We start from the raw sequence: 12,238 nt of genomic DNA on the forward strand, positions 1-12,238 counted from the left end.
ATTTATTGAAACAGCTTTGGAATTCATCTTTGGTGTCATTTTCAGAGTCTGTTGAGCCACACAAGAAAATCTGGCTTCTTTCTTTGTAGTTACATCTTGTTTTTGACTCTAAATGATATTATTCACATTAATCACTCTCAATTCACTAGCCAGAGTTGGCTTCAAATACATTTTGTCTGACCACAAAATGTTTTGAGTAATGGAAATCTCACTTAATAAGCAGATAGTTGTCCAAGGTGACTACTATAAAAAGGAAAACAGTAACCCATTTTGCTTCAGAGAAATGAGAACAAAACAAATAGGAATTTGTCCCAAGGCACTAAAATTTAGAGAGTAATGATAATATTTTCACTCCTTCAGCAGTTAGATTACTAGTGTAGACAAAGAAGGAACTGATTTATCATCTAGTTAGTAAGAATAATTTGAAAAATAATTCATCATGATAGGAAGTCATCAGATGGTATATTTCTTTTCCCAGAGGAAACACATCCTCATCTTCACCTGAGGAGTGGCCTTCTCAGCAGTGCCTTCATGATGTCCTAGGGTCTTTGTTCATAGGAAACAATATCTAGGGGTCTCTATTGTCTTTCTACCAATGGATCCTTGTACCCAAGAGTTTCTCTTCGCTCTATTCCAATGAATGTCTTACAAAACCTCATTGGAGGGTCTCGATACACTGATAGGATCACAGAATCATTGATCCAAGCTGGAAGTAATCTCTAGAATTAATTACCTTACAAGTATTTTTCTTTTGAGGAAATAAAGGCCCAGGAAGTTGGTGTCAAGGCCATATAAATAGTAATCATCAGAAGTGAAACTTGGGCCCAATTCCTCTGACTCAAGAATCAGTGCTCTTTCTAATACATCACATTTCATGTTATTTAACCTGGAGATCTTTTGTGTAATTTACTTTGGTTGCCAAAATTGCTAGTTGTGGTTCTGTTTTCATGTATATATTGATGTATGTTTCTTTAAAGACACTGATGCTCTCAACTTGTTATTTTCTGTGACATATTATAAATAAGATTATTACCTTGATATTGGATATTAAATGGAGTCAGCAGCCCTGTTTATGGTCTATGGAAATTGGGAATCAGGGAGAAATTATTTCCTTTTAATCATTTAAAGGAAATGTATAACAAATGTATTAATGTTTTATATAGGTTTTTCCCACTAAGATATATTTATTGCATTTTGTGATCTGTTGTGTTTTATAAGTCTCTATAAATGTTTACCTCTAGTTCTCTGCTTGCTCCCATACACGTTTGAGCTTAGACTTTACTAGATGAACCAGGGCAGAGTGAGGGGAAGAGAGGCATAGTTCTTACAGTTTGCTCAAGTGCAGGAGAGAAAGCATGGGTAGTGATTCAATATTTCATTTATAAATCATGAAAAGTGAAAAAAACGGTAAAAATTGATGTTGGATTAGTAACTTTAGGGTGTAGATAAAATTTCTGTTTATGGCATTTCTGACAGATGAGGAAACTGGCATCTTCCTTTTTAAGTAGATCTTTCATATTTATTCTTCTAGACTACTTCAGAAATGCTAGATTTCCAGAAGTAGCCTATTAATATAGAAGCAGGAGAGGATTAAATTGTGGATCATCTCATTCCTGTCCCATAAGTAAAACGAATTAGTTTTTCATTTATTGCTTTGTATATTTTGCAAATAGTAGATATATGATTGCTTTCTCCATCCAAAACATAGTTCTCTAAGTGACACAACCTTCCATTTCTCTGTATTAGCCTTGGCACCATGTCTTGGGCATCTTTCTATACCTTCCTGTAGGGCATTAATGTTATTCAAGAATGGAAAATGGGTTGTTTCAAGTAACTAGTGCTATAAAGACAAATAGGAATTACCCATTTTTCATAGGAACTAAGAAGTAGTCTCATCTGTATTTAGAAGTTGAGTCAGATCCTGAGGAATACAAGTAGATTGCTTTCTTAAGACAATAAAGCTAATCACTGACCAATCACATCTAGTTTTCTCATTCTGATATAACAGGATCAAGAGCTGTTTTTGAATTCATTCTGTGCCATATTTTAGAACATTAAATTATTAGTAAAGGATGTTTAAGACCATCCCACAAATCTGGAGACAGTGATAATAGAACTCTAGAATAAGAAGGGAACTTGTAGGTCATCTAATATAACTACTTTCTGATCATGAATAATTTTTATGATTTCTTTGTACCGAAAAATCTCTTTGAATATCTTCAGGTATGGGAATTTACTACTTTACAAAGTGAGCAATACATCATGGTTTTTTTTGGTACACATAACTTTTAGGAAGTTCTTTCTTATACTTAGATGCATTTTGTCTCCTTGTAACATACACTTATTAGTCCTAGTTCTTCTCTCAAGTTAAGCAGAATGTTGACCTTTTATCTTATATTCTGTACGTAATTATTCATGCTGTCTCTGGTGGACTATAAGTTATATGAGGGAAGGATGTGTTCTTTTTAATCTTTTTTCATTCCTCTTGCCTACCACAGTGCCAGGGCACATAGTAGAAGCTTAATAAATGCTTGTTTATTGATGGGTTGATTCCTTTTTTCATACGATAGTCCCTCAGATATTTTAGGACTATGATTATGCCCTCCCTATATGTGTTCTTTCACTGGTTGAACTGTTGTAATCTTTTCAAATGAGTATTATATGACAAGACTCTTAGTCCTTTCATATTTGCATGAAGGACACTTGTATTTGCATACCTTTTGTGCCCGCCGTTTATCAGCTCTCTGATTTTGGTGATAGATTCGACTGAAGTTGGAGACAATTACAGGAACAGGTAGAGCAATGACTAAGACACCACTCAGGGAGCAGATGGACCCAAAAATCTTTCCAGCTATGGTCTTTGGTACCATGTCACCATATCTAAGAAAGAAAGAAAAAAAATAGCATATAATTTTAAAAATCCAATACAAACTTCCCTTTCAAATATCAGACAGAATTTTATGATGGCGAATATTTGCCTTCTGTTGTTAGACCAATATCTTTCCACATACATAGAATTTTAGAATTAAAAGCAACCTTAGAGTTTTAGACAAGTTTCCTCTATGTCTGTGTTGGCAAACCTATGGCACATGCACTGGAGTGTGCCAGAGTGAGCTGCTTCCTTCTCCATGTGTGCCTGAGGACAATTCTCACATCACTTGCCTCTCTGCCCAACAGACCAATGGGAGTGCTTCCTCCCACCCCTGATTGGGATAAGGTGTGGGAATCACATCTGGCTGAGGGTTGCAGTTTGTGCACTTGATCTCTGAAAGGTTTAACATCATTCCTCTATGTCCCCAAAATATTATTCCACCAAATCAGAGCTACAAAGAAACTTTAGTAACCATTTAATCCTGCCTCTAAGGTCAGAGAGTGACTTGATGGCAAGAGATGATGTAAGAAAATAGGTTTCCAGAATCTCAGACCAATGTTTTCTGCATTGCACCAGGTTTCTGCTGATTTTCTGCTCAAGGCTTCATCATAGACCATTTCTTATTTTAATTAATAGCTATAAAGTATGAAGATAGTAATATCAACATTTATATTCCAACCATATAAAAACTCACTTTAAACTCTGGAAAATACCTTTGGTTGGATAATACTTAAAGGAAAAAATGGAAAGGACACTAGTTATCCTTCAATTATTATTTTATCAAGGTGATTTAAAAATACTGCAATTGGTAGTGTTTTTGTGCTAAAAGTTATAGTGGAGATCATATAAAGTTACCATAATTGTACTTTTTCAGTAGGTTATGAAATCCAGATGGACTTTATAAACAAAAAAGTAGTTATCTTGGCTCAGTAAACTGGACACTAGACAATGATATTGTATTGTATTTTCTTAGTTACAGTAATCTATCAAATGGACAAAAGTACCAAATTGCTTTTGCTACTTTGGAACCCCTTACTACATTTGCTATGATAGGGGCAAAGTATAGAAAAATTAATCAGAATATGAAAAATATCCCACAAACAGGCTAGTAAAAGACTATATGTTTAACTCTTTGTTTTCTTAAGATGGAAGACAGTAAAGGTGATCTATTGCAAAGATTGCTGGAGAGTTTGAATCTTGTTCCTGATACTTACTGGCTATTTGACCCTAGACAAGCCATTTAACTTTTTGTGCCTCAGTTTCTTCATCTATTAAAAGAAGAAGTTTGTCTTGATGACCTCTATGTTTCCTTCCAGGTTTGAGTGGCCAGTGACAGACAAAATGACAAATTACTGAAGGACTTAGATCATATTCATATTAATTTTCTTATGATAATCAAACAAGGGAAAAGGAAAAATGTCTATTGTGTTTTCTTTTGAGAAGCATATATAGGACCTCATTTCCTCTTTTTATTAAATGGAGGGGTTGACTAAATGACCTATAAAGACCCTTTCACTGCTAATATTATCTTAGTTGGTTTGCTCATATGCCCAAAGGCACCAGGAAACAACAGTTCATGAAATACATATTTTTCTTCCTAAGTACTTCTCATTATGAGTATAAGGAATAGAATTGGAAATTTACACTTCAAAATATTTCATGAACAATGCAGAAGACTTGAAATGCTTTGAAGAACTTGAAATAATTCTACAAATTATGCAGTTCTCTAGCTCTATGACTAGTGACTTTAAGGCAAAAGTCAGTATAGTGAAAAATGGCAAAAACTAAACATTTTCTTTAGTGATCAAAAAATAAATTCAGCCAAAATCTTACAGATTAATCAGAAGCCTCATACCTAGACATCATGAAAATTTTCTTCTGGTCTAGAGTCTAAAAGTGTTGGATGTGGTAAGCAACAAATGACGTCATAAAACTTGAAAGTGATGTTGTCTAATTAGAAAGAAAAGTATATATGCTCCATTGTGTTTATGTACATTTAGTCAGATTCCAGGTTTGGTGCATCAACAGTCAAGGTCAAGAGATTGGAAGGAAGGTTAATGATGAGAAGACAGCAGCTACAGTTCAACCTGTACCTACTTTAATGGAGCTCTGATCTCACTAATGTAAGTATTTTTCCCTCTAATGTTGACCAAGGGAGATAAAGTAGACAGTCTGCCTGAGAAATACATAGGAAAATAGATCTGGAGCTAAAACTAGGTCTGGGGTCACTCAGTCCTGTCCCCTCATTCTAGACATAAGGAAACTAAAAGTCATATGAGTAACAAATGAGGGAATTGGGATTCCATAGCTATTACCAGATCCCAGGGAAGAGTCTCTGGTTTGTTGGGTGGATACATGGATGGGTGGATGAGTGTTATGGGAAAAGTACACAAGCGTGGCCTTGTGAGGTAACCTATTAGATAATTATTTTCAACTTCTCAGGGTTACCTTTAGAAATGTGAGGTGGACATGCAATAATTACCTTCTGGGACCCATCTGCTAGTGTAAGTATGGGTTGGACTACAAGTCTATGATCTATGATACATAGACAAGTTACAATTGCCATAACTAGGACTTAACATGGCTTTCTAACTTGGGTCTAGTATTATTCCATTTAAATATATACAGTGAGCATATATGTAAACAGGGCAATGTGAGAACAGTTTGTTGTAATACTTCTTTTTTTTCTTTTATGCTTACCCTTGCCTTCCATAATATTTCCCCCTCTTAAAAAGTCAGTACTGATATTTATTTTAAACATATCTGTCAACAAATTGGTAGTTGGAGATGTAGTTTCCCCATTATGAGTTTCACTGGGCGTTGGATTTCCTTAGGAAAGAGACAGGATAGTATTTTGAAATCACTAGATTTGGAATGAGAAGCCTTGGATTAAAATTTTGCCTCTTTGTCATTGACAGGAAGCCATTTACCTCTTTGGGTTTTAGCTATGCTGTCTGTAAAATAAAGGACTGGTCTAGAATGAATTCCATGTGCACTTTCAGCTCTGAATGTATGATATGATATCTTGATGACTCTGGGTGGTGGCAGTAAAAGTTAACTTGGGATCTGGTTAAACTAATGCTTAGCACAGTATTTGGTATATAGTAGGCATTTAATAAATGCGTACTGATTGATTAATCCAGTGATTGATGAGACGGGAGCCTGCTCAAGGGAAGGGTAGAGTTATGCCATACTGAACACCTTGTCTTTGCTCACCAAATTAGCTATTCATTAGAGATTTCATCCATATTATTTCCTACTGAAAGAAGTTTTATAATGAAAAATATAATGTCCTTCAATATCAACTGAAGAGATCTTAGAATAACAATGATTTTCAACAACCAATATTTATGCATGTAGCAACTTTTGAAATATATAAATATTGCTTCCAAGACTTTTAATGATGATCTTTTTCTGTCCTTGGCAAAACAGTTTATACAAGTTTAGATCTTCATAATTTGTCCTTTATATTGTATGTTCTTAAATTTTATGCTAATTTTGTATAGTTAGTCTAATTGAAATTTCCTTCAAAAATTGCTAGAAGAAATTACATCTTATTTTATTTAACACTTGATCCAGGGATCATATAGCGTCTCTAGGCTCTTACACAAAAGAATTATTTAACTCAATTCAACTTAATAAAAAATAAATTACCATTTATATATAGGAAAAAAGAAAATAGAGTGTCAGTCAAGTATTAAGAAATTTTTTTTTACCAAGTAGATATGAGAACAATGCTTTTTTTGGGAAAGATATATTTTCACCCATTAACTTCATCCCAGACTTTCTTCTATTCTCACCAGGTGTGAGAAAGGAGTATAATTAATTATTTCTTTGAACCATATCTACTGTGGACTTCTATTATAATATCTGTCCTCTTCTTGTACTTTCTACTAGCTAGGTCTTATAAAGAAGTTACGAATGGGTTATCATAATATTTTTAAATACATATAGCTATGCTGGGGAATAATAGGCTCAAATACTCTATTCGGTATCAGGTCCTGAAGACTAAAAGACAGTGTATCACAGTGAACAAAGATCTACCCTTGAAGCAAGGAAGACCTGGAATCAAATCTTTGGGCATTCCTGGCTTTGTGGTGGTGGAAAAAACACTTAAGATTTTAGTATTCTAGACAATGTTCTAATATTACAAGTTTCAGAGAAGTTTCCATTGCGTTTTGGTAGTAGGAGTTTCCTTGCTTCCAGAGTTCTCTGGACCAGTCAAATTGGCCTACTAGATATTCCCCTGGCAAACACCCAATTGATGGAATACACTTCTTCCTTGGGATACTTTGTCAAATCCCTTGCTGGCCCAAAGTACCATTCAGAAGATACCTCTACCATGTGATCTTCTGTGATTTCCCCAGTCATTAGTATCACTATCTCAAAATCACTTTTTACTATATACATATAAAAATATGATATATAATTGTAGCATACATGCAAATGTATCATATATATTTGCTTGTATACAACTTATTTCCTCCCATTAGAATGTTTCCATTAAAGAAGGCACAGTTACTTCATTATTTTTGTATCTTAAGTGCCTCACACAGTACCTGTACATAGTAGGTACTCAAGAAAAACATCTTAACTAATGGAACTAAATACCAAATAACATTATCCAAACCATGACAATAGGTTACAGTTTTGAAAAATCTGATCTGAGACACATAAGCTATGTGACCTCGGGTAAGTCATTTAACACAATTTTACCTTAGTTTCCTCATCTGTAAAATGAGCTAGAGAAGGATATGGCAAACTTTTCTGGTATCTTTAGCAAGAAAATTCCAAATGGGGTAATGAAGAGTTGGACATGATTGAAAAAAAAACCTAAACAATCCATTGAACTACATGATAAGACAGAAAGAAGGCTGTATCTGCAGTCAGAGGACTTGTTTTCAAATCTTAGTCCTGCCAGTTACTATCTCTGAAACTCTATATAGTCATTTAATTTCTTAGAGCCTAAGATTCCTCATTTGTTTGTAGAGAATAACAGGGAGACCTTCTCTGTTCATATAAGACACAGAGGGCTTGCTCCTTACTGAATTTGGTTATTTTATTGTAGGCACCAAAAGAGAAAAAAGGAAACCAAGTATTTTATAACTAGCCATAAAAATAGCCCAGATCTTCATGCAAAAAGGAATAAAATGCTAATTTCAAAATAAAGCCTAGATGCTTATTTTAACTCACTTTTCCTCTTAGAATTAGCACAGCCCAATTTAGTAGGGATAAGGAAGAGCAGTGAATGGGTTTCTAAACAGATGCTCTGAAACTCAGAAATAGTGTGTGCATTTTATAGGGCAGGTGCTGCCATAATAAATATACTCTTTATTTCAATGATTACAATGGCATCTAAAACATCACTTATCTTGATAGAGGGGAGGTTACTATTTGAGGACCTAGATATATTGTGTTGCAAACAAAAGGCATCTTTTAAAAAAGTTAGATGAAGAGGACTGGGGTTTATATAACACCCTGGGGAAAGCCATTAACTGTCTGCATTTCTTTTAAAACAAGTATTGATTTTGTGTTTGAGTTCTTTTCCTGCAACTAGGTCAGTAGAAATTTCTGAGTGCAGGTCAGAGAGAGCTCAGGACCATTTCTACTGATCTGAAAGTTGGCTTACTTTACTAATAATTCTAACCTCCAATGGTTTTGGAAACTGTGTCATCTCAGAATTTTCTGCCAATCACTTTGGCTTTCTAGGATGATTACATGTACTTTTATAATTTTTATATTAACTTCCAATGGTTCGTGTTCACATACAGTCTTTTTCTCCCCAAGAGTTCTCTAGCAGAGATAACTATTTAACAGACATTGCATATGAAAAAGAATTTCACTTTTCTTCTGTAATAGATTTTATGGATGTTGTGAAATTGGTATTTATTCTCCCTTGGAATTTTGTCTTCTATTATTGGACACACCTCTAGAACCCATCATTGAAATATTCTGGCTACTTTGGACATGAGAAAATTTAGTTTTAAATTTTTTTCTCTTTAATTTCTCTTTTAAATGTTATCAAATAGAACATCATGATTTGTATATCTTACAAAAATGAACACATCAAGAAAAAAAGATGCAAAATAAAAAGTCAAAAATGCAAAGAACTCAAGAGAGGAATAACTAAGAACCTTAAGCATAGTTTCTACCAAATTAGGAATGGAGGTAGACTTTGGCTTAAATGTTGGGTGAATAATTAATGGTATACATAGTCAATATAAACTGTCTGTGTACAGAGACACTTCATCAAAGAAATTATTTAATATTGCTGGTATTTTGCAACTGCAATAGCATAAAATTACCAGCAGGGGGCAGAAAAGGCTAAATTACAGCTGGCAAACACTACTCTCTATTAAGGTGTCCTCTGTACTTGGAGAAGGAGAAAAGTCTTTCCTATTAAATTGCTTTACTGATTCCCTCTCTTTATCTAGACCCACACAACATTTAGAGCTATATGGAACAACTTATTCTTTCAAAAAAATGTCAAATAGGGATGGGGCAGGAAGATAATTCAGTGTGTGTGTGTGTGTGTGTGTGTGCGCACACAGGTACCTTTGTACAGTTCAGGAAGAGATGCTAAATAGTCTAGAAGACAATTTTCTGCTTTTAAAAAAAGATAGAAATCATTTGTATTTTGCAAAAATTCAATATAGTTTCATCTGAGACACTTGGGAATAAGAACTCTTGTGGGAAAGAACAAGAAAGAAAGGGAGTGAGATAGGGGAAAAAGGAAGAGAGAGAGAGGAAGGGAGAGAGAGAGAAAGATATATATGTATATCGAGAGAGAGAGAGAGAGAGAGAGAGAGAGAGAGAGAGAGAGAGAGAGAGAGAGAGAGAGAGAGAGAGAGAAGTAGTATAAGAGAGAGGGATAATGGGAGAAAGATGGACAGGGAAAAGAGAGGGAAGAAAGGAAAAATGGAGTAAGGGAGAAGGATAAAGGGACGAAGAAAAGGAGAGGAGAAAAAGAAGTAAAAAGAGAGAAAGGGAAGAAACAAAGGAGAAGTGATGAGGAGGAATGGAGATAGAGAAAGAGAAAGAATGATGGAAGAAAGGAAAGAAGAAGATTAGAGGGAAGAGGAAGAGTAGAGGAAAGAGAGGGAGGAAGGGAGAGAAGAGGAGATAGAGATAGAAAAGGAGAGAAAGAAAGAAAAAAGAAACAAACAAACAAAGGAAGAAAGGAAGGAAGGAAAGGGAGGAAGGAAGGAAGGAAGAAGGAAGGAAGGAAGGAAGAAGGAAGGAAGGAGAAAGAATTAGAAATATTTTGGTAAGTATATTTAAAATATTTTTCTTCTTTGAGTTTAGTCACTAAAGAAAAGAATTTATAACAAATAAAAGCTGAAACACTATTTATCTGTATGTGTGTATGTGGAAGAAAGTGAGAAGGACAGAGAAAGGGAGGGAGAGGTGGACAGAGGGAGGGAGAGAGGAAGAGAGAAAGAATATTATAATAAGTACAGAGCTGGATTTAGAATTAAGATGACCAAAGTTCAAATTCTACCTTAGATATTCACTAGCTATCACTTAACCTCTCTGGGTCTCAGTTACTCATTTGTAAAATAAAGACATGGGTCTAGATAGCTCCAGAAGTCCCTTTCAGATCTAAAGATATATTTCTATGATTATGGTCCTGTTTCATGTTTTGCTCAATGTAGAAATAGAAGGATGTTCCAAAAATTATAACTACAACAAAATATCTTTCATAGATTTCAAGCTGTAATGGACCTTAGAGGTTCAAGTTCCTTATTTTAAAGAGGAGGAAGCTGAGGCTTACAGAGTCAAAATATTTTACCCAAGTGACACAATTATTAAGTAGCAAGAGCCAGTAATTTAAAAGTTTGAGAAAACAGACTTACTTAAATGATTAGAATCATTTGCAGACGATCATTAATCCAATCTTTCAAGTTATTTTCACTTTTGCAAAATGATATTTGCCAGGTTTCTCAGTAAAAAATAGCCATTCTACCTTTTTAAAGTTAAAATACTATTCTAAATAACAACAGTTCACATTTTTATAACATATTTTGCAAAGTTCTGCACATACATTATTTAATTTGATTCACACACTAACTCTGAGACAGATATAATTATTTGCATTTTATAAATGAGGAAGCTGAGATTCCCAGGGTTTAAGAACCATTCTCTTAGCCATAGCACTACATAGGTGTCTGATGAAGTGTCTGAGACAGAATTTGAAACAAAAAAAATCTCCTGATTCCAGTTCTGGAACTTGAGTCATAGTATCCTCAGATCTGAGATTTATAGCTAATCTCTATTGTTAAGGATGAACAAATGGATGAATGAAGTCATATAGATGTGTACCTAGTTTAAATGTGTAAGACTGAAAGATTTAGTTTAGTTTTAGTTTTAAGTTGTTTTTTTAAGCAATGAATTGACAGCTTGCAAAACTGACCATTGAAGAGTAATTAACTATCATTTCTATCTTTCTGATCATTAGAATTTGTTACTACTTTTGAAGAGATTTCGACATTTAAAGCATAGCAAACCAATAACTGAATCTTTTCTTGTGGTTTCTCTCCCTTACTCATTAATCCCTATTGTGACTAATGAGCAACTCCTATTAATGTATTGCTCATTATTCTCTGCAAAATTTCCCTAAAAGTTCTAAAGTCATTTGAGTGCAAATGTTATATATCTAAATACAAAAAGAAAAAATATCAGAGACTTTATGAATTATCTGGTATTGCAAAGCTACTTAGAAATTATATAGAAAAATAAATTAAAATATAATCCAACTTTATCTTAACCAATGAAGGCTTGTTTGGTACTAGACAATCTCCTTTTAAATATAATAATAGCTAGCATTTTTATAGAGTGCTTTAATGTTTGCAAAATGTTTAAAAATATTTCATTTGATCCTTACAACAACGATGGGAGGCAGATGTTGTTATCCCTGTTTTATAGATGAGAAAACTGAAACAGGTGATTTGCCCAGAGTCACACAGTTAGTAGATTTTTTGATAAATTTGAACTCAGGACTTCCTAACTCTAGGTCCAATTCTCTATTCTCTGGGCACCTCTCTTTCTTAAAAAAAAATTAATAAGGTCATATTTTTTAGGTATTTTTGTTGTTCAGTTGTTTCAGTTTTGTCAGATTTTTTGTAACTTCATTTGGGATTTTCCTGGCACAGATACCAGAGTGGTTTTGTGGCATTAAATAACTGGAAACAAAGTAGCTTTTTATCAGTAGAAGAATGACTAAACATATTGTAGTTCACCAATGAAATGGGATATCGCTCTGCTTTAAGAAAGGAACATTATAAATGTAGAGAAGTATGGAAAGATTTGTATGAACTGATGCATAGTAAAAATAATATACCCTGTTAATGTAAAAAGTGTTCATGG

The 12,238-nt window shown here is 34.0% G+C and overlaps 1 protein-coding gene across 1 annotated transcript in view; it reads right to left on the minus strand.

Annotated features, from left to right (window-relative positions):
- The window catches only part of KCND2 (potassium voltage-gated channel subfamily D member 2), a 593,859-nt gene that overhangs the window by 26,995 nt on the left and 554,626 nt on the right, over window positions 1–12,238 (minus strand). The window contains exon 2 of the mRNA XM_044677545.1: window positions 2,718–2,880. Within this exon, the coding sequence (XP_044533480.1) occupies window positions 2,718–2,880 (163 nt within the window). The remainder of the gene's footprint in view (window positions 1–2,717; window positions 2,881–12,238) is intronic.

This window comes from Gracilinanus agilis, chromosome 5 (assembly GCF_016433145.1).
Source record: "Gracilinanus agilis isolate LMUSP501 chromosome 5, AgileGrace, whole genome shotgun sequence".
Classification (NCBI taxonomy): domain Eukaryota; kingdom Metazoa; phylum Chordata; class Mammalia; order Didelphimorphia; family Didelphidae; genus Gracilinanus; species Gracilinanus agilis.